This window comes from Passer domesticus, chromosome 23, assembly GCF_036417665.1.
Source record: "Passer domesticus isolate bPasDom1 chromosome 23, bPasDom1.hap1, whole genome shotgun sequence".
Classification (NCBI taxonomy): domain Eukaryota; kingdom Metazoa; phylum Chordata; class Aves; order Passeriformes; family Passeridae; genus Passer; species Passer domesticus.
This window is the reverse complement of record NC_087496.1, coordinates 3,839,175-3,861,335: the sequence shown is the minus strand read 5'-3', so window position 1 is coordinate 3,861,335 and position 22,161 is coordinate 3,839,175. Positions and strand designations below refer to the sequence as shown.

Sequence of the window (22,161 nt, the reverse complement as noted above, 5' to 3'; positions counted from 1 at the left end):
CATTTCTCCTACCTTGTGCTAAAAACTTGCTGCCTTTGGGCAGAAATATGCCCAGAGCAGCCCGATTAGGATGGAGGGATGGGTTACTATGGGGATGGGAAGGCATTTGCAGCAGGTTTTTCTCCCACCCCATTAATTTGGGGAGCCTTTGGAGGTGGTTTCATCCCAAAAAGCCCCGCTTGATGTGCCTCCAGCTGGGAGCTGACACTTGCTGTGGTGGGGCTGGGGGGAACAGCTTGCATCCACCCCAAACATGTCTGTGCCATCCCTGCGTTCGCAGTATAGGAACAATAGCCAGCCTGCCAAGCTAAACACGAGCTGTTCCCGAAGTTATTGGCATTTTGCTTTTTGCCAAGGGTCTGGAGAGGAGGCGGATCGGGAACCATCAGCTCTGAGCTCAGCCCGGAGCTGGGAGAGGTGTTGTGGAGGAAACCCCTTCTGATCATCCAGCTGAGCCTGTGCTCGGGGAAACTGAGGCACAGACCCTTGATTTGTATGCACTGGGCACCTCCAGGGGCACCTCCCTGCCCTGCTTTGCCCCAGCTGCTGAGCTCAGCCCCCAGGCACTGCGCCTGGCTCTGTTTAACGGGGAGGTAATTTCCCAGAGGTGCCTGAAGTTGCCTTAATGCGAGCTGTCAAAATGATGTACAACTGTGCCGGGCTGCCTCGCTCCCCCTGCCTCTCCGGTGACAATTTTGTCAGAGATCCTTTCTGAGATGCTGTTTTGACGGGGTGCTAATGGCTCCTTCCTCATCAGGCGCTCGCCGTGTCCTGAACGTGCGGAGTGGAAGCCGCTTGTTTCTGTGGTAATTAAGAAAAATGATAATAACAGGTTTAAAGGAGAGCAGCTGGGGGTCAGTGCTGCTGGGCTGTTGGCAGCTCGGTGATGCTCACAGCCTGCAAAGGCCAGAGGTAGCATCTCCTCCGTGGGCTGGGATAAACCAGGTTTTTGGGAGCCTTTGGCATTGCAAGATGCCCCTCCGAGGGTTTGCTGGGGTGGGGCAGCCCCCAGAAACAAGGAGCTGGCTCAACTCATCTTAATAACATGGGAGGTTAAAAATAAAAATCAATAAATACCAGATTATCGAGATGGGATTAATATCAATTTTAAACACCCCCCAACATCAATAATGACCCAGCGTAGTCCAACTAATGAGATTGGGGGCCTCAGCAATCAAGGCAGAGGATTAGAGATGATCAGAATAAATCCCAAATGATGAGGGACGTTGCCAAAGTCTATCCTTGGAAGACCCCACTGGCATGGACCTGATCCTGGGGAATGCTTGGGGCTGACTTTGCTCGAGCCCAGGGCTGGGTGATGTGACCTGGATGTGGGTTTGGGCACAGGCTGCAGCTCTTGGTGCCTGCTGGGTGTTGGAGCCCAAAATGCTGTGACACCTCACTTTAGCACACTATAGTCAGATCCCACCTTTCTGGCAGCATCCCATGGGTTCCCACCTCCAGCACTGATGCCTCAGACTCCAAGCCTAGATCAGGACACCAGGACACTTGGACATTGCCTAAAACCAGTTTGCCAGAGCCCTTGGATAGCCCCAACCATCTTCTCCCACAGCTACCCATGGTCTCCAGCTGTGCTCTCCTTTCCCAGTTCCCAGCTTAATCCCCAGGCGTGTTTTTAATGCCTCTGCATGTCTCTAAGCTCCTCTATACCCAGAAGCCAAATGCTCCTTGTAGGATTCAGATGTCTCCCCTGTGGATTAGATGGGATGGCTGCAAATTCCTTGTAATTTGCTCACACGGGGTCTATTATCTGCTCCTGGGAGGAGGGGGCTCAGGGGTGGCCCCCCTCTGTTTCCCATCTGTGTAACGCTGGGCCAGGGGGGATTTTAGCCAGTGATCCCTTGTCCAGGCTGTGATGCAATTATTCCCCACTGCAGCCTTGCTGGTGGCTACTGGGCAGCACTGGAATTTGTTCCTCATGTGGTGTGAGGGAGCATGACCCATCCCTGTGCCAGGCAGGGCTGGATCATGTCCTGCCTGTTTGTGCAGGGCTGGACCAGAGCATCCCCATCCCACCCAGAGCTGGACCTGAGCATCCCCATCCCACCCAGAGCTGGACTGGAGCATCCCAAACTTATTCAGGACTGATCCACAGCATACCCAACCCATTCAGAGCTGGACCAGAGCATCCCCATCCCACCCAGAGCTGGACCAGAGCATCCCCAACCCGACCAGAGCATCCCCATCCCATCTAGAGCTGGACTGGAGCATCCCAAACTCATTCAGACCTGGACCAGAGCATCCTTGTCCCATTCAGACCTGGACCAGAGCATCCCCAACCTGATCAGAGCTGGACCAGATCATCCTTGTCCCATTCAAGGCTGGACCAGAGCATCCCCAACCTGATCAGAGCTGGACCAGATCATCCTTGTCCCATTCAAGGCTGGACCAGAGCATCCCCATCCCAATCAGAGCATTCCCAACCTGATTAGAGCTGGATCAGAGCAGTCTTGTCCCATTCAGGGCTGGCCCAGAGCATCCCACTCCCCTGCAGGGTTGTCCCCCTGAGCTCTCCCCCTTCCCAGGTTGGCTGGTTCATCAGCTGCCCGTGTTGTTAAATATCACTGCTGCTTAATTCAGGTGACTGGGACGCAGGCTGGGTTTGCCGATTCAGCAGGTTAAGGGAAAATCCTTTCTTTTATTGAAAAGAGTGGGAGCTGGGCAGAAGCAGGGGAGGTTTTGGGAGGAAAGTCCTTTCCTGCCAGGGATTTCTGGCTGCTCAGGGCTGTGTGCTCCAGGGGTTTGATCCCTGCTGTCGCTTGCCTCGTGTCCAGCAGCTGGAGAACAACTGAGTCGGTGCTTTCAGGTGCTGGGAGCTGTTTGCCCTCTCCTTATGGATGGAGGGATGGAGAGCACCAAGCGAGGGCATCCCTGTGCCTCCCACATCTCACTGTGTGCCGTGGTATCCCCCACCCCGAGGCTGCCGCCGCCTTCCCGGGGCGGGGAGCCCGGATTTGTCTTTCTAATGCCTCAGTCAATGGCATCGATTGGGCTGGAGCAAAGGATCGATCGTAATTTGGTCGGAGGGCCCCGGCGCCGGGTGCGAGAGGAGTAATTAGAGCAGCAGAGGAGGCGCGGGCCGGGAGGTCGGGACGGCCGCCGGAGCCCATCGCCTGGGGAGGGACAGAGGGACGGACAGACAGCAGGGAGGGCGAGGGGCTCCTGCGCTTCCAGCAGCCGGGATGCCCTTCCTGGCACCCAGACTCCCACCCCAGGCTGGCAGGAGCAGGGGGTTTGCAGTGCAAAGGGGTGGATGCTGAAGCTGGGTTTTTTCCAAACGTGCTTTCTCTCTTCTCTGGAGCAGCCCGTCCAGCTCCAGAGAGAAATTTTCCCCAAATTGGGCAGGGGTTGGGTGCTGGGAGGTGCCTGCACTGGAGGGAACCCACTGCACTACCCAGGGAGGGAGTGATGGGGGATCCTGGTGGGAGCTGGGTCTTGCTACAGTTGGGCAAAAAATGGGAGAAATTGCCCTGCAGCCCAAGGGAACGGCACCAGAGCCCTGAGCCGGGCTGCAATGCAAATTTCCCTGCTCTGCCTTGGCCTTCCAGCCTGCAGCTCGCTGGCAAATCCCACCCACACGGCTGGAGCCTGCTGCTTTCCCCAGCCCTGCTTTGCAGGGGGCTGCAGCGAAACAGAATTTCTCCTCTTCCCCAGCAAGAACGATGGACCATCTGGATTTCAAAGCAGCTGCTTTAATTGGAAGCTGTTCCTTGCAGTGGCAAAGGAGGGGGCTCGTGCCTGACAGACACCCCCAGCTTTGTCCTCCTGTCCATGGCCATGGTGGGGAATCACATCCCAGCCGGGCCCTGGGGGATGTCTGCACACAGCTGGGCTTGGGAGCATCCCAGGGGTGGTTCCCAGGATTGGGTGGGTGGGTGGAAGGAAAGGGAGAGGAGGATGTAAACTTGGGGAAAGGTCAGGCATGCTATAAATAAGTGGCATCCAGGGAAAGAAATGTCAGTGTGAGGCAGCAGCGACACACCAGTGCCCGAGATGGGAGGGAAATGTTGTCTGGGAGATCAAATCCATGGAAATCAGGGCTGGGGTGACATGGGATGGGGCTCTTCCTGAGTCTGGTGGGTCAAAGAGTGGCTGTCGTGCTGCCCAGGTTGCTATTGGGAGTGCTGATGCATCCAGGTGGGATTGGGCTCACACCAGTCACAGTTCTCCCAGGCTCTCAGCACTTGGAAAGTTGTCCTGCTGCTGTCAGACAGGGAAAACAGGCTGGGGCTGTGAGGCTTTCCAGCTGCTCTGCTCCCAGGACCATCTTCAGTGAAGGCAGAAAAATGGGAGGGAGTTTCCACACTCCTGCTGCCTGAGCTGTGTCAGGAGGGTGTTGCAGGAGTGGGCGAGCACCCTGGAGGGGGGGGATTTTTTGGGATGGGGGAGCACCAGCAAAGGAGGGTGCAGTGCTACCCCTGCCCACAGCCTCTTCAGGGCATTCCCTGGAGCTCTGCCGGCCTTCCAGGGGAGCCAGGCGTGTTCCTGGGGACTGATTGCACATTTGTCCCCGAAGTGGTCTGACTCGCTGCCGAGTCATCTTCCCGCAGCCCTGTGAATGCCGGGCTGATTGCTGCCTGGCAGGGAGGGAGCCTGGGGAGGGGGAAGCTGACTGGGAGCCAAGCCCAGCTGCGGGAAGCGCTGCCGACAGCCGCTGCCCCGGGCCGGGCTGGCTCGCCGGGCTGCTCGGCTCCGGCCAGCTCCTCTCGCAGCTTTGTGCCCCTCTCCATGGAAGATATGTTTTGGGGAGCTGTGTGTCCCGGTGGGGCAGGACCCCCACGTCCCCAAGAGAGCCCTAGGGCGCTGTCACCTCTCCCTGTGTCCCCTGGCAGTGCCGTGGCTGTAAAGGGTGACCTGGGGGGTCCCCGGACCCGCAGGCTGGTGCCACTGTGATTTCTGCATGGGGATTTCCTCCCATGGCTGGCTGCAGTGTCCCCTGCTCATTGCACTTCACCCCCAAGTCTCTCCTGGTCCAGGGAGGGTTTGGGGACGCTGTGGTGATGCCCTGAGCTTGGGGGCACAAAGCCACCTGTCCTGGGCACCGTGTCTCCTTCAGCCCTTGGTTGCGGCACCTGGGCTGTGCCTGGAGGGGACACACGGGAGGGCCGGAGCCTCTTTTCACTGTGCCTGGCCTCCCGAGCAGAGCAGACAGCTTGGGGGGCTGTGGCCTCGGGCAATCCTGTTACAGGTTGCCAGGCTGCTGTTCCAGGGAGTTGGGGATTTGCCCACCTGCTGCGGGGCAGGGAGCAGCAGGAGGGGGCTGGGGCTGCAGGGACACACACGGGGGTTCCCTGAGAGGTTGGACTCTGCTTCCCCCATGCAGGATGTACCCCAGTTTGGGGTGTGCCTGGTGTGGCTATGGGAAAAGACATCCAGCAAAGGGTGGTCTCTGCCTGTTGGGTCCTCAGGGGCCACCCTGAGCCCCCCACCCTTTGAGGGAGGAGAAAAACAGGAACTGGTTCAGCCTGGGCAGGGAGGTGCGAGGCTGCAGACCCTGCAGCCATCATCTTCTCCCTGGAACAAAGGCGGCTCTGAGGCTCCCCTGCCTCCTGGCTCTGCACAAGAGATCCCTTCTCTCCGGCAGCAAAAGCCTTTTCTAAGCCCGGCCCCCCTCCATCCTCGGGAGGCTGCAAGGCTCTTCCCTGCCCTGGCACCTGCCTGCCTGTGCCCGTCCTGGGGTGCTGTGGGGTCCGGCCGGGGAGGGGACCCCGACAGGATCGTCCCATCCTGCAGCAGGGCCAGCACCTGGTGGTGGGATTTTGGGGGGCAAGGTTTGGATTGCAGACGGTCTCACATCCTGGGGACCCTGCCTGGCACCAGCAGGGCTCCTGGGGGAGCCTGGGGTGCTGACCACCCCCCTGGGGTGCGCTCTGCCCGCGGGCATCGGGGAGCCCGGCACGGCAGCAGAGATCAGAGAGAGGAGGAGAGCTCCTGCGCCGGTAATTACGGACGAGGTTGATGCCACATGATCCGGGACGTCAGCAGAGTGTCACAGCTGGTGACACGCTGCATGTGCAGGGGCTGGAAAGGATGCCAGGGCGAGAGGTTGGAGCAGTGGGACACGGCGTGTGCCCACAGCGCTGAGCCAGCCTGGCCTCCCGACCTTCCCTGAGTCACCTCTCGTCCCCAGCCTGCCAGGAGAGGTGCCCTGTCCCCCTCCCTCCGGGAGCTCAGCACGCTCCCCGTGCCTCAGTTTCCCCCGGTGCAGGGAGCTGAGCAGCTCTGTGCCTCGCCCCCCCAGCAAGGAGAGCGGCACGCTCCTGGCTTTTTGGGGATGTTCTCGGGGAAGCCAAGGCAAAGTGTGGTTACTCATGGCGATGACAGCGCCGATGACAAGTCCCGCAGCCCCCAGAAGCACGTGCTGTGCCTGTGCTCCCGCGCAGGGAGGTGTGTTCCCGGTGCCAGAGAGCCCCAGTGAGTAATGGGGTGGGCGGCAGTGCTGGGGTGCTGCCGCAGGGTACGTTCTGTCATCCCTGCAGGGTGGAGGGGCGACCCCCAGCAGCACCAGGAGGGGTGTGTCCCCCCACGGGGCAGTGGGATGGGGGGTACAGCAGCACGCTGCTCTGTGTGAGGGGTGAGATGGGTCCCCGGGGAGCTCAGCAGCGTCCTGCTGCCCCTTGCTGGGGGAGCAAACACCAGGGAACGGTGTCTGGGGGTCTGGGGACCCCCAGGCTGCATCTGCTCCAGCCAGGATCCCACAGAGCAGCACAACAAGGCTTCCCCTGGCTGCCGGTGGGACAGGGATGCTCCACGCCGTGGAAAGACATATTTAGGCTGGAGAAGCAGGTGATGAGATAAGGATGGGGTATCGCGTTACCACAGTCGGATCTTCCTTTGAGGTTAACGAGACAAGACAGACAATCGCTGCTGCTTGATCCACGGAGTGCTGTGTGAGTGAGTCTATTAGTGGGCTGATGAGTAATTAGCTCTGTTGGAGACCTGCTAACGGGAGGAGAAAGTTGTTACCGTGACTCAACTGACCCCTCTTCGCACAAGTTTGGTGTGTCTTTTCTGAAATACCACAGGTGGATCATTCCACGACTTGGATGTGCAGCCAGGAAGGCATGGCAGGATATTCCCTGTTTGCCATCTGGAGTCACGCGTCGGGGATGAGCCACCAGCGAGGGGAGAGGGGCCGGGGAGGGAATGAGCCTAACCCCAGCTGGGTGTGAGCCGAGCCCATCTGCCTGCTCGTCCTTTGAGGGGGCTTGTTTTGGTCTCTCCGAGGAGCAGGCTGGCACAGCCCTCCCAGGCTCAGCTCCCGAGTTCCCAGCGCTCCCGCGGGCCCCTGCCCTGCTGCTCCTCCTCGCTGAGGTGGCAGGGATGGGGTGGGCTCTCCTGGTCCCTGCACAGAGAGGGGAGGAGGTGACAGCTGGGCCATGTGGGATGCTGTGAGACACCAAGTCCCACTTTCGGAATGTGGGCCGTTCCCTCCGAAGTGCAGGAGGCAGCTCTCCCGGGAGATCAGGTGTTGTGAGACTCGTGACTCCACCATGCAAATGCTGGAGGCTGTGAATAATCATGTACTTGTGCAGGGAGACTCAGCCCCGTGTGGGTTGGAGCATCCCTCGGCCAGGTGGGAAGCAGCTGGGTCCAGATTCCTGCTTTCCTGGACTGGTGACCAGCAGTGAGGAGCTAGAGGGAGAGAGGCAGCAATCCATACCCTGGCAAGTCCCATTTTCAGTTCAGCCCCTCTCCAGTGTTGAGTGTTTTTGCTGCCCCATATGAAGTCTGATCCAGATCCTTGCTGCTCCAAGTGCTGGAATTCCCTGCGTTTCCAGCCTGAGTTGTAGCTTATTCCCACTTTTCTTGTGCCACTTCCCAATCCAAACCTCTCTCCCCGATCCTGAGAGCCAAGTCTCAGGGAGATGGAGCAGGGCTCAGCCAGGGCTGCATCTCTCCCACATGAACGTGTGTGATGGGGAGAGCTGCATCCCCCAGGTCTCTGCTGCTAATCTGAGAACTCCTGCCTCATCTGTCAGAGCTGTTTTCTTTTAAAGAACAACCACATTTTGGCATTTTTATCCCTCTCGTTAGGCAGAGCAGTGGAATGATCACTGGGCAGTGGTCAGTGGCTCAGCTGGGCACGATGGGCTCTGCTGGCCGTGGCTGTGTGGAGGACAAGGGCATCCCTGGCTCAGTAGCACAACACACAGGTACAGCTCAGCTCAGCAAAACGCTGCTGCAAGAGCAGCTCCAGCTGGGAATGTGGGGCAGGAAGGTGCCAGCTCCAGGGTGACCTGCATCCCATGGGAGCTGCAGCGCTGTGCCAGGCAGGGATGGGGACACGACATTTGTGTGGGTCTGGGGGCTGTGTGGCTGATTTGGGTCCAGCTCATCCCCTTGGCACGGAGGGCTGCCTGGTGCCTCCCATGTGCTGGGCAGGAGGTGGCCATGGCCAGGGACTGGGGGGCTCCTTGCCTTGCCATGGATTCCTTCACCCGCTCCCGGCTCTGCCACCACAGACTGACGTGCAAGTACAAGGAGTGCCCTGCTCATGTAAATAAACCCAGCTATAAATAGAGAGGGAGAGAAGTGTGAAAACAGTGGGGAATGGATTTCATGAAACCAGCAAATTAGTCTGGAGAAACAAGGGTGTGAACTGACAGCCATGCTCCAAACCAAGCCCATATTTCCAGTTTCTTGAGGGATGTTGGTGGGGCCCCCGTGCTGGGCTCAGCTTGGCAATGCACACACTGGGATCAGGGCTGGGTGCCCCTATCCACCACGGGCTCCTGATGCCTCCCAGGTTGGGCTGTGCTAACATAGGTGCCATCAATGCCCTTCATTATGTTTTCTTCCTCTTTGAACTAGTGGCATAAGCCAGGTAAAGACATGGAGATGATCTGATGGGGACACGGACTCCAGCTAGACCAGAACACTTTGTCTCTGTCTGGCTGAGCGAGGGCACGTGGAGCTGTGCCAGCCTTGGGCTGGCTGCTCTGCAGGCAGTGAGTGATGGCTGGGAATTTTTGGGTGCTTTGAAGGTGGCAGGACTGGTGTGGGAAGGGTGCTGGACGAGGGGTTTTGCCCTCCAGGGCCGCTCCAAACCAGACTTTCAGGAAATAGGAGAGCAGCTTGGAGAGCAGAACTGCCCCAGCACAAGGGTCAGCCCTGGCTGTGCCAACCCCTGTGGAGATCTGCAAGCTTTCACTTCAGGCCTCAGCACTAGGAGCTGAGTCAGGCTTTTATGAGGTCTTGGAATTTGCTGGGGAAGCAAAGTGCCCGGGAGCTCACGTGAGCTGGGCTGGGCTGGGGGATGCTCTTGCCTCCTGCCCAGGGCCGTGCCAACATCTGATCCTCCAGGAATGTAATTCCAGGCAGAAGCTGTGGGATGTTTCTCAAACTCCCACATCCTCTGCAAGAGTTGGGTTTGTATTTTTTTTTTTTTTTTGCTTCTTTCCTGAACGTGCATGGGAAGAGGTGGGAAGAGCAGCTGCTCAGACCTCTTCCAATGGGCAAGGGGAAGACAGTGAGTGCTGGGGGCAAAACGCTGTGTCCCCCTCTCCGTGTGAGCCTGTCCCCTCCCGGGCTGGCTGTCATCTAGGGAAGTTCAGTGGCCTGTTTTCCATGGCTGGCACGCTCCTGGGGGAGCCAGCCCGGCTGTTTGCCCATCTGGCATCGCCAGGTCCTTGCAGGGAGGATGGGTGGGCTCAGATGGGGGAGCACAGGGGCACTTCCTGTTTTCTGCCCGTTTTCCTTTGAAATGAACCCAAATTCTCTCTTGACAAGTGGGCTGTGACAGTGAGCAAATGGCCTGGAGCAGGAGCAGGGATGGTGGCACAGGGGGTGAAATGACAGGAGGAGGTGGCACAGCTGGTGCTAGAGGTGACAGTGGCACCGAGCCGGTGCCAGGTGAATGTGACACCAAGCTGTGGTGGTGGCAGTGAGGTGACTGAGCAGTGCAGGGCCCTGGCAGGGGTGACAGCAAGCTGGCGCAGGGGGCAGGTGACATATCTATCCCAGGCTGGTGGGGCGATGGCCCTGGACCTCTGCCAGGGCACAGATGGTCACAGCTGTGTCACCCTGAGCTGGTGTGTGGCACAAGGCTGCAGTGGCACCACGCAGCTGGCAGGGAGGTGACCCTGAGGTGGTGGCAGGGACAGATGGCACAGCTGATGTGGGGCTGGTGCAGGGGGCAGGTGGCTCAGCTGTGGTGGGGAGGTGACCCTGACTAGTCACAAGCTGTCACTGGCGTGCCAGAGAAGCGGTGTGTGGCAGCAGGGGCAGGTGGCAGCTGGAGCCAGGGAGGTGACACTGCCCCAGGGGAGGGGGGCACATCTGGGGACAGGGAAGTGATGCTGAGGTGTAGGGAGCACCTCCAGGTGACACTAAGGGCATGCAGAGACACAGCTGGGGACAGGAAAGGAATGCTGAGCTGGCACAGAGAACGCATCTGGGGACAGGGTGTGACACTGAGCTGAAAGGGATACTGAGGTGGTGTAGGGGACACATCTGGAGACAGGAAGGTGACGTTGCACCCCGGCAGGGACACTTCTGGAGACAAGGAGGGAACAGTGAGTCGGTGCAGTGACATTTGGGTATAGGGAAGTGATAATGAGTTGGTGCAGGGGCACATCTGGGGGTGGGGAGGTGGCACTGAGCCAGTGCAGGGGCACATCTGGGCACAGGTAGGTGACATGGTACCAGTGTAGGGGCCCATCTGGGGATGGGGAGGTGACACTGGTCTGGTGTGGTGACACATCTGGGGACAGGGAGGTGGCACTGAGTGGGTGCGCTGACACATCTGTGGACAGGGAGGTGACACTCAGTGCAGTGACACATTTGGGGGTGAGGAGGTGGCACTGAGTTGGTGCAGGGGCACACCTGTGGACGAGGAGGTGGCACTGATCTGGTGCAGTGATGCATCTGGGGTCGGGGGGGTGACACTGAGTAGGTGCGGTGACACATCTGGACACGGGGAGGTGGCACCGAGCCGGTGCAGGGGCACTCCTAGACAGAGGGAGGTGACACTGGACCGGTGCAGGGCGCACCTAGACATAGGGAGGGGACACTGTACCGCTGCACGGCACATCTGGGGACAGGGAGGTGACACTGATCTGGTTCGGTGACACATCTGGACACAGGGAGGTGGCACTGAGATTGTGTGGTGGTGCATTTGGACACGGGGAGGTGACACTGCACCGGTGCAGGGGCACACCTAGACACAGGGAGGTGACACTGTACTGGTGCAGGGCACATCTGGACACAGGGAGGTGACACTCTACTGGTTCAGGGGCACACCTAGAGAGAGAGGTGACACTGTACCGGTGCAGGGCACATCTGGACACAGGGAGGTGACACTCTACTGGTTCAGGGGCACACCTAGACACAGGGAGGTGACACTGTACCGGTGCAGGGCACATCTGGACACAGGGAGGTGACACTGTACCGGTGCAGGGGCATTCCTAGACACAGGGAGGTGACACTCTACCGGTTCAAGGGCACACCTGCACACGGGGAGGTGACACTGTACCGGTGCAGGGGCACACCTAGAGAGAGAGGTGACACTGTACCGGTGCAGGGCACATCTGGGGACAGGCAGGTGACACCGACCCGGTTCGGCGGCACATCTGTACACGGGTAGGTGGCCCCGCGGCGGCTCGGCGGCACATGTGGGCCCGGGGAGGCGGCCCCGCGGGGGCGCAGGCCGCGGCCCGTGCGGGCGCGGGGAGGTGACCGTCCGGCGGAGGTGACCGCGCCGCTCCCGGCAGTGCGCATGATACTGCGGCGCAGGGGCCCCGTGCGCGCCAACCCACCTTGAACCGGCCCGGGCCGCGGCGGCGGCCAATCACCGCCCACTCCGCCGGGGCGCGGCCAATGGGCGGCGGGCGGGGGCGGTGCCGAGCCGCTAAAGGGCGCAGGCTAGGCTGCACCGCGCGGCGGAGCGCAGGTGCGGCGCGGCGCGGCGATGGGCGCGGGCATGGGCGCAGCGGCGGGCGGCCGGCTCTGAGCCGCCCCTCCGGCCCCGCCAGCCCCGCCGAGCCCTGCCCGGCCACGGCCAGCCCGGCCCGGCCCCGCCCCGCCCCGGCCGGGCCGCCCGGCGGGCGGAAGATGCTGCGCACCGGGGGCCGGTAGTACTATGATTTGGTATGTGGCCGCTTTGGTAGCAAGTGTGCTCGGCGCCCGCGGGCTGCCCGTCCAAGGTGAGTGCGGCCGCGGGGTGTTCTCGGCCGGGAGGAGCCCGGGAGGGCCGCGCCGGGGTCTGCGGGGCGGTGGCGGGGCCGCCTTTGCGCGTTCCCCCCCCTCTGCCGGTGTACCGGATGCGGCGGGGGGGATGCGCATGGACCGGGAGGGATGCGCGCACCGAGGGGGCATCACGTCCCGGGGAGAGGGTACCGGGAAGGGGCTGGGGAGGAGGCAGGAGGGGGAACTGCGGCTGCTAAGGCGGTTTGCGGGGTTCGCGTCTTCCCCGCTGCCGGTGCGGGGACCGAGCGCTTCCCGCTGCGGCGGGGCGCTGGCGATTCCTTCATCCCCCGCTGCCGGGGGGAGCCGGGAGCGCCCGGCGCATCCTCCCTCCGCAGGCGCTCGGCGGGGCTGGCCGTGACCTCCCCGAGGGCAGCGGCTGCAGCTGGGGAAGTTCGGGAAGCCGCGCTGCCGGTGCGGCGGAGCCTCTGCCCAGGGGCTGGAAATTCCCTTTGGGAAAAGGCGAGCGGGTGCGGGTCCTGGCGGCGAGGGAGCGCGGCTGGCTGGGTGTCCCCGTTGATCGGGGATGGGCAAGCTTTTCTCCGCATTCGGATTTCTTCTCTCATCCTGAGGAAAGCGCCTGCGGCAGCTCCGGGGGGTGCGGGCAGCGTTTGCCCTTCCCTGCAAGGGTAGCCCGGCTGGGCAAGGAGAAATGCAGGAGGGATTCGTCGCCTTCCCCTGCAGCGCCCCGGCTGCGGGTTTGGGGGTGACTTTGCTCCCACCCCCCCGCCCAGGAGAGGCTGCCCTCCTTCTCCCCCCACTGCAGGCTGGCTGCTGTGCTGTGGTAAACTGAGGCACAGGGTTGTCCAAGGTCAGGACGGAGACGGCAGCAAGGAATAACCCTGATTTTCCTGCTCTAGCTTCTTTCCCTTCAGCTGCCAGCCCCCTCCCACCCCTCCGAGCCATCCCTGCAGGTAGAGAGGAGCTCCCTGCCGCTGGTGCAGCACCGTCCCCCATGTCTGCCGCTGGCTCCTCACTGGGCACACGGCTTTCCCTGCGTCCCGGTGGTCCTTACCCGGGATGAGACCCTGGAGCCGTGCCCCGGGTCTCACCCACCCTGCCCATGGGGATGCGGTGGCTGCCGGCAGCCAGCGATGCCTGGCTGGGAGCTACCACCAGTGCCCTCCCCGTGGTGTGGGGACACTGCCTCGGGGGACACGGGTGGGCTGGGAGGGGACACGTTCCGGGGTGCTGCAGCCCCCCCAGTTCACGGCGCTCCCCGAGCCCACTGGGTCACATCTGTGCCGTGCCACAGTCCCTTGTCCTCGTCGCCTGGCAGGCGGCTCCTGGAGGCAGGGGGTGTGTGTCAGGACGGGGCTGTCCTTTCGGGGGGTTCACGATGGAGCTGCCCCATTTTGGGGTACGTAGCCCCTCTCACTGAGCCGTGGCCGGCTGCTGCCTGCCTGAGCTGCGTGCTGCAGTGTGGTGAGGCAGTGTTTGCAGCAGCTGCTCGTACAGGGATGCTCCGCCGGGGAGAGGAGCAGAGCAGCGCGTTCGTTCGGCACCTGGGAACTTGGAAATACCCTGGAGCCGCTGGGATGGAGCTCCGGAACCGGTGCCGGGGTGGGTGGGTGCCGGGGAGCCCCGGCACGGGGGTGCTGTGCGTGTGGAGCAGCGTGTACGTGATGAATGAGCGTGCCGTGAGTAATGCGTGGGTGGGTGCCGGGGGAGGGGGTGCTGCGGGCCGCCGCGGCCCCCGCAGGGGCAGGGAGCCCACGGCACTCGCCCCAGCTGCTGCAGCAGCCCTTTGGTCCCAGCACTGTCCCGTCCTCATGGGGAGTTGTCACCCCGCTCTGCTTGGGAGGAGAGCTGGGGCTCACCGTGTGCCGGTGCCCTCGCTGGGGCTTTTCCTCTTGCCGTGGCCTTCCTCCCACACCACTTCCTCCTTGCCGAGCTGAGGAGCAGCGGTGCTGGCCCTGGGCAGCCTTCTTGCCTGGCTCTCCAAGGGCTTTCCAGGCGTTAATCGGCTCAGAGAGGGAAGGAGGGTGTGTTATCCCCTCTTATGGCATGGGGGAGGAGAGCCGGGACGTGACCGCACCAGGAGTGGGTGTCAGAGGAAGGATCCGGCCTCCTGGCATTCCCAGCAGTGCCGTCACACCGAGGGGCTTTTCCTCCCTCTCCCACGAGCGTGACGCTGTGGCACCAGAGTGGGGACGCTCGTGGATCCGGCAGGAGGCTTTGCAGAGGGAAGATTCGGCTCCGCTGGAGAGGTTCCCTGGGCACCGCAGCGGGCGATGCTCCTGGCGCTGACCTTGGCCGGTTGGAGTGGCTCAGGGTGGCAGTGCCAGCCCTGCCTCCCCTGCCCGCTCGCTGTGCAGAGCTTTTGGGTTTTGCCTCTTTGGCCGTGGCGGAGTCTGGACCGGGAGCCGCTGGATTTGGCACGTGTGGCTTTGGCCCCGCTCTCTTCTGGCAAGGGGATGGCTTGGCACCGGGAACAGCCAAGGGCGTTGGCCGGGCTCCCGTTTCCATCATTCCCTGGAGGTTTTCTGCTCCTCTGGACCTGTTGGATGGGAGCACACGGGGCAGGGAGGGACGTGAGCGGCGCGGTCGATGACTTGGCTTGCCGGAGGGTCTTTGCGGCGATGCTTTGCCGGCTCAGTTGCCTTTTGACTCGGAAGATGCAGCTTTGCTGGTGATGGGTGAGCCCTGCAAGTTCCTCTCCAGAGCTGTGGCAGGGTGGCACAGCTCCCATTCACCTCTGGTCCTCCATCGTGGAGGTCATGCCTTCACGCTGAACGAGGAGCCCTGCAGATGGGCCAGCAGTGGGTCCCGCCCCATGCCGTGCCGACGGAGGAATCCTTCCCTCTCCCTTTCCCTGCGGTAGGAATCTCCCAGGCTGGGAGCCCTGAGCGACCAGCTGGCCTTTGGAAAAACAACTCGCTTCCTCCGTGGAGAGGCTGGCGTTGGTGGGAGGGCTGCCTGAGCCAGGAACAGCGTGATTCAGGAGCTGCTGGCGGGCAGCTCGGAGCGCTGCCTGCATCCCAGTTTCCTGCTGGAGGGCTGTGAATGCATCGGGATGGTACCCACTGCTCCACAGGGAAGGTGGTGCCAGCCTGCACGGGGGTACAGGTGTGCTGTGGGGCTGGACTGGGGGCACAGCACCCTGGCAGCGCTCTCCAGCTGCTGGAAGTCTCCTCTGGGATGGGTTTGGTGCTCCAGCTCCCACCACAGCTGCTTGTTCGTCCCCGTGGTGCATGGAGGGAGCTCATGGGGAGCGCACAGGTAGCTGCTGGTCGTTGCTGGGAGATGATGCTTCCCACGAGGCAGCTGCCAACACCGGATGCTCAACACTGGGCTGGTGGTGATTAGAGGGAGGGGGCACAAGGGACCCCCAGACAGGAGTAAGGTGACCTCAGGGAAGTAATTTTCTTTCCTGCTTCATCTCCGTGCCTCACAGAGCACCAACCTGTGCTCCCAGCCAGGCACATACCCACCTGTGCCATTCCAGGGAGCAAGGACCCGCTGTGGTGCAGCATCCCATGCATGCATTCCCCTTGGGATGCCAGGGCAGCTGCCTGCCTGCCTGGGGAGGGTGGTGGTGGTCCCACAGGACACCCCTTGTGCCCAGGAATGGCGTTCTGAGTCCCCATCTCACTGGCGATGGGGCACCAAGCCACCCCTCCGAGCTGCTAATCCTTCTCCTCCCTGGCCCCGTGTGACCTTGAGGCATGTCACTTGACCTGCGCGTCGCCCTCCATCCATCTGGAAAATCGGGTTTAAAACGCAGGAATCGCACTGAAAGCCCAGATGCTGCTTTCCAGCTGGGGGAGGGGGTGAGGGCTGTGCTCCCAGCCCCAGGGCTTCCCCCACCACGGGACAGGCGGGTGCTTTTGGGGGCTCTGGATACCCCAGGATAGGCAAAGGGACTGGGTTTGTAATGGGGGTGCAGCCCCCACTGAGATATTTAGGGGGCTACAGAGGTGGGGGAAAGGCAAACTCCCAACACCCCACACCCTGCCCTGGCAGCTGGGTCCCTGCAGCACGTTGTCCCTGTCCCCCACCCTGGGCTGCAGTCTCCCCCCGTGTTCATTTCATGGCGATGGCTGCCTGCTCTCCTTCCCTGCTGGCCTCCATATGCCACGCTGGTGGCCTTGTCCTCAGAGATCCCTGCCATATCTCGCCTCCACCGATGGGAGCGGGATGTGTCAGAGCACATCTCGTCTCGGCTCACCAGGGAGGAGAGGTCCACAGGCTCCGGGCCTGTGCTGCTCCCTCAGCCATCCCCATGGGGGCACAGGGTGGGGATGAGTGCCGGGGGTGCGGGGCAGCACTGGAAATGGGTAGTGGTGCCTCTGTTAGCAGGCTGCAATGTGATGGTGGGTCAGGACAGGATGCCCTCTCTCCCCAGGGCATGGGTGTCCACTGTGCCAGGAGAGGAAGCTTTCCCAGGTGTTAATTCCTTTGGAATTTCCTCTCTGCCATGGCCTTGTCCTTCTCACAAAGCACCTGCAGGAAGGCTCCTGCTTCAGCGAGCGCAGCAGAGATGCTGGATGCCTTCAGCTTCCCCAAAACCTAGGGCGTCTTGCACCTGTGCCCTTGGGCTCTGAGGAGCTGGATGCCCAGATCCAGGTGGGGGTCTCCCCGTCCTTGGCACTGCCGTCCTGGGGAGCCCCGCGGTGGCACTGTCTCGGTGGCGGCAGCCTTCCCTCCTCTCCCTTTGGGATGCTGTTCAACTCCACCTCCGCATCTTGTATTCTTGCCTCCTGGCACGCGGCATGCTTTTATTTTTCCTGGATCTGCTTGGATGACGAAGCCTGTTGATTACTTGTTTTTCTTTACGAGGCATCCCCCAGCTTCACGTGAGCTCCTGCACCGAGGCGGATTTGGGGTTCACCTCGGTGCTGCCGTTCCCTGATGTTGACCCCGTTTCCAAACCGCAGATTCAGCCTTGAAACCTCTCTGAACTTGGCTGGGAAAATCAAGTGGGTTTAAAAATACCCCGTCTATTTGTGCTCTGTTTCTTCTGGCGTCTGCGGGTTGTTTTCAAGCGTTTCCCTACAAATGTGGGGGTGAGAAAACACTTTGAATCAAGAGCTGCAGTCTCCATTGCTCACGTTCTTCATGGTCTGGACTTGGGAGAAAAACCTGGTCAGTGCTGGGACCCCTCAGGGTTGGTGGGTGGGAAGTTGAGGAGACCCAAAGAGGGTTTGTGAGACCTCTCCCCATTGCCTTCCTGGCGCTCTGGAAGTGGGGACAGGAGGGCACGGGGCCGGTAGCGGGGCGGGTGGCAGCTGGGGAGAGCCGGGGGCCGGTTCTCCGCCGTGGCTGCCAGTCGGCCGTGCGCTGGGGAGGTGATGCTCAGCCGTGCGTGCAATTCCCCACCGGCCTTGCGATCAGACACCGGCGCTGCGAGCTGCCGGGGATGACCTATTTTCCTGCAGCCCTGGCCAGGCGTGGGTCCGGCGGAGCGGCTGGCTCGTCCCCTCCCCGGGGACGTCACCCACTGCTCTGCCAGGGAGCCAGTCAGGGGATCCTGGTGAAGTGTCACTCCCTGGCGCCCATCCCCAGGGTGTCTGGGTGGCCTCTTGGGCAGCGAGCTTGCTCCAGCTGGGCAAACATTAGCATTCCAGGCGCCAGTTGGGAAGCAAGATTCTGTTTTGGTAGCCCAGGAGCTGGAGCGCTGGGGCAGGTGGGGGGCTTGGGAAAGGGGCTTTGCTGCTACCACTTCCATCTTCTAGATGTAGAGAGTGTAGAGGGTGTCACTTTGAAAGGGACGAGGTGCTGGGGAGGGCGGCCGGGGAAGCGCGTCCTTGGATGCTCTTGAGCAGCACGTGGCAGCTCCGTCCCCGATCAGCGCAGCGGGACCATGGGCAGGGAACGGGGGGCTCCAGCCCTGCGGCGCAGCCCCCCTCACCCTCCCGCACGGAGGGGTCAGGACGGGTTCTCACAGCTCCGTGTCGGGGTGGCAGGGGAGGGCTGGTGCCGTCCCTGCTGACAGGGTGCGAACGGGAGCTCATCGGCGATGCAGCGCTAACGAGGGATGGAGAGGTGCAAGAGCGTTGTCGAGGCGGTGCAACGCGTGTGCGGGGGTGTGCGTGCACACCGCACGTGTGTGCTCAGCGATCCCCCCCGCCCCGCTGGGCTCCGGGCGCATCCCTGGCCGTGCAGGACCCCCAGCTCTGCAGGACCCCCAGAGCGGCTGCCTGCGGTGGGTGTGCAATGCAGCGTGTGCTCCTTGCAGATGGCTCGCAGCTCTGCGCCCCGGCGTCACCCACCCCGCTGCCAGCTCTCCCAGTTAAAGAGCCACCCGTGCCCGGTTTGCTGGTGGCGTGGGGGCTTGGGTGACCCTCGGGCTGTGACCCTCTGCAGGGACACGCCTGGTGCGTGCCGTGTGCGAGCCGCGGCCAGCTCTGCCCGCTGCCCTTCCCGCGGGGACACGGGGCTGGTGGGCCCGTGGGGTGGCACATCACGGGCCTCTCGCCGGTAAGCGCTTGTGCCAGAGCCAAAAATAGCCGGTGATGCTCGGTGATGCTCGGCTCCCGCGGCGGGGAAGCGGTGATGTCACTCGCCGCCAATCACCGGCGGCCCCGAGGAGCAGCGCGGAGGAGTGGGAACGTGCTTCCCCGAGCATCCCTCCCCGAGCATCCCCCCCAGAACCGCCAGCGGCTGTGTGCCAGGAAAACGGGGGGCCCTTCCGTGATGGGAAGGGCGATGTGGGTCTAAACCTAGATTTGGGGACCCCCTGTTTGGCTTCCTCCCAGCTCTGGGTTTCCCTGTCTGAACGCCGTGCTGAGGATGCAGCTTTGCTGCTGCTAGCAGAGCGGGATGACGCCAGGCTGCAGCGAGCAGGGCGGCACAGCCGGGGTGGAGCAGCCTCGGAGCTGAGAGCAAAGTCCCCTGTAATTAGGCAGCTGGGAGGAGCAGGGTGACAGACCCGACGCGCAGGTCGCAGACGGGTTTCAGGCTTGGGGCTCTCGGGGATGCCCGAGGACATGCGGGCTTGGTTGGACCGTGGCAGCTCCAGGGACCCAGCCCATCCTGGCACCGTGGGAGAGCTGGGTCTGAGGGCTGGCACAGCAGAGCTGTGGCCAGGGGTCTCTGCATGCTCAGTCCTGCCTGCTGGAGGATGCAGGAGCACAAGCTAAAAGCAGCCTTTTCCCTGCCACAAGGATACAGGGTAGCCCAGATGGTGCTGCTATGTGGGGAGCAGTGCTAGGCATGCTCTGTGCCCCTCTGCTGAGAGCAGGGGTCCCCAAAACCCCTGTGGCGGTCACTGGGCATCACCCTTGCCCTGTGCAGAGGTTGGGAAGCTGTCCTGGAGCATTGGGGTGCTGATGGCCACTGTCCTGACTCCTGTGGTAGCTCGGGGTGGCCTTGGAGTGTAACGGCTTAGGACCCCCTGTTGTTTTTGGGGCAAGGGCGAATCACGGGCTGCCCTTGGGGACAGGCGGTTAGGGATGGGCATTACTACTGCTCTTGCTCTCCTGGGCATCCTGGTTTGATGCTGAGCAGCAGTGGGATCAGCCACAGATTCTTCCTTCACCCCCTGCAGGTGCCCTTGGCTCGAGGGAGGAGCCCGAGTTCGTGACCGCTCGCGCTGGCGAGAGCGTGATCCTGGGATGCGACGTGATCCACCCGCTCACGGGACAGCCCCCTCCCTATGTCGTGGAGTGGTTCAAGTTCGGCGTCCCCATCCCCATCTTCATCAAGTTTGGGTTTTACCCTCCCCATGTGGACCCAGAGTATGCCGGTGAGTGCCGGGGGACGAGGGGAGGGTGCCGGGTCCCGGCCGCGGCGCGGCTCGGGACGCGCAGCTCCGCTCCATCCGCTCCTCCGTCGGAAACCACGCGGGCTCTGCCTCTCGTTGCTCGCTTTCCACCCAGTTGGTTTTAATTAAGCAGCAGCGTTAGGAAGCCAGCTGGGCTGCGTGGGACGGGAGCAAGCGAGGCAGAGAAACCCAGGGTGACGCGTGGTGGCGGCGGTGGCTGCTGCTGCCGCCGCTGCGCTCCAGAGCAGCTGTGAGCCCAGGGAGGGGTGCTGGGGAGACAGTGGGGATGGAGCCAGGGCCACGTGCTGGGCGGAGGTGACAGGTTGGAGCTGCAGAACTCATGTGGCTGCTTGCCAATGTGCTGCCTGTGACACGTGGCCGGTGTCCTCTGGTGGGAGCTGTGAGCTGGAAGCCAGCCCTGAGGTTGGTGTGGCAGGACAGACACACTGTGGTATCTCTTTCCCTGTGGAATGCTGTCCTGGGAATCTTCCCTGGGTCTTATGGGACTCTGCCCAAATTGCTCTCTAAGAAATGCTGCAGCAGGGAAGATGCACCAGCTGAGCCCTGCCAAACTCAGCTCAGCAATGAGCAATCCCACAGCCCGGTGGCCACTGCACCAGGGTGGAGGTTTAGGCTGCTCTGCTCCTGACCCAGTTTTTGGGGCTGTGCACAGGGTCAGCTCAGGGCTGCCCTGCTTTCTGGGAGTCTCCCAGGCAGGGGAAAGCTTTGGGGCACGCCTGCGTGCCGGCTGTGCCGCTGCCAGCCCCCGGCTGGGAGCAGAAGGCCGGTGTCGCTGCGGGCAGACATTGCTCGAGGCACCTTGCCTGGCCCTGGCAGCTTGGCTCTGCCGTCCCCAGATGGGTGAGTGTGTCACTGGCCTGGCACCACCAGCCTGGCACCACCGGCTGCAACCACACCATGGGGCTCAGCCAGCCCCAAACTGGGAGAGCGACCCACAGGGATGGGGTGTCCCCTGGGGTGATGTTCTGGGGGGCTGCTCTGGTGTCAGGATGGTTTGTTCCCCACAGTGATGCTCTGGGGGCTGCTCTGATTTGGGATGGAGTGTCCCCTGCAGTGATTCTCCAGGGGCTGCTCCAGTTTGGGATGGGGTGTCCCTTGCAGTGATGCTCCAGTTTGGGATGGGGTGTCCCTTGCAGTGATGCTCCAGTTTGGGATGGGGTGTCCCTTGCAGTGATGCTCTGGGGGCTGCTCCAGTTTGGGATGGGGTGTCCCTTGTGGTGACGCTCCAGTTTGGGATGTGGTGTCCCTTGCAGTGATGATCTGGGTGCTTGCTGCTCCAGTTTGGGATGTGGTGTCCCTTTCAGTGAGGCTCTGGGGGCTGCTCCAGTTTGGGATGGGGTGTCCCTTGCAGTGATTCACCAGTTTGGGATGGGGTGTCCCTTGCGGTGACGCTCCGGGGGCTGCTCTGGTGTTGGGGACATGGTGCCAACGCTGTGCTCTCCCACAGGCCGGGCCAGCCTGCACGACAAAGCCTCCCTGCGCATTGAGCAGGTGCGCTCCGAGGACCAGGGCTGGTACGAGTGCAAAGTGCTCATGCTGGACCAGCAGTACGACACCTTCCACAACGGCAGCTGGGTCCACCTCACGGTCAATGGTGAGCGGGGCGGGGGCTGCGGCATCCCTGCGGTGCCAAAATGGGATTTCTGGTGGGTGCTGCATGTCTGGGGCATGCTGGGCCTCAGTGGTGTCTGTGCCTGGCAGACACGCGAGCCTGAAGCCATCCAGGCTGGCTGATCCGGCCAGGGTGTGACTTCAAAAGGGACAAAGTTTTATTAGGGATTCCTCAGTTTAATTATGTAGAGCTTGTTTTAAGGAGAGACATCAAGAACCGGGGCTGGGAGTGAATCTCCTCTCAACAAACAGATCAGAAAATCAAATCTTTGTTTTCTTGAAATTCAGATTTACTCAAATTACTTTTTCATTTTATTAAGGCTGTATATTAAACTAATTAACAAATTGTCATTCTCTGCATCAGGAGAGAGATCTTTATTTTTAGCCCAGCAGCAGGGCTGTGCTTCTCCTGCTGCAGTGGGGTGGCTGGAGAGATGTGGCCACTGGCAGCTCCTTGCTGGTCTTGCCTTGACCTTGTGCAATTAATTTAACCTTTGGGGGGATGGCTGTGCTGTGGCACAGAGCAGAGCCACCTAATTGAGCCCAATTAGTGAGCGGGAGCTTTGCAAGGGGGCTGTGCAGGCCACCAGCCCCATCCCTGCCTGCTGCCCTGC

At 61.8% G+C, this 22,161-nt stretch overlaps 1 protein-coding gene across 13 annotated transcripts in view; it reads left to right on the top strand.

Annotated features, from left to right (window-relative positions):
- Positions 1 to 11,902: 11,902 nt before the first annotated feature.
- The window catches only part of IGSF9B (immunoglobulin superfamily member 9B), a 42,811-nt gene continuing 32,552 nt past the window's right edge, over positions 11,903 to 22,161 (top strand). For 12 of the 13 annotated variants that reach the window (XR_010350361.1, XR_010350366.1, XR_010350363.1 and 9 more), the window contains exons 1-3: positions 11,904 to 12,167; positions 19,700 to 19,897; positions 21,384 to 21,530. Coding sequence is in view for 4 of the 13 variants with exons in the window: in XM_064397910.1 (XP_064253980.1) it covers positions 12,104 to 12,167; positions 19,700 to 19,897; positions 21,384 to 21,530 (409 nt within the window). In the remaining 9 variants the exon portion in view is untranslated. Of the gene's footprint in view, positions 12,168 to 19,699; positions 19,898 to 21,383; positions 21,531 to 22,161 lie in introns of all 13 variants that reach the window. The other variant, XR_010350367.1, reaches the window with a different exon arrangement.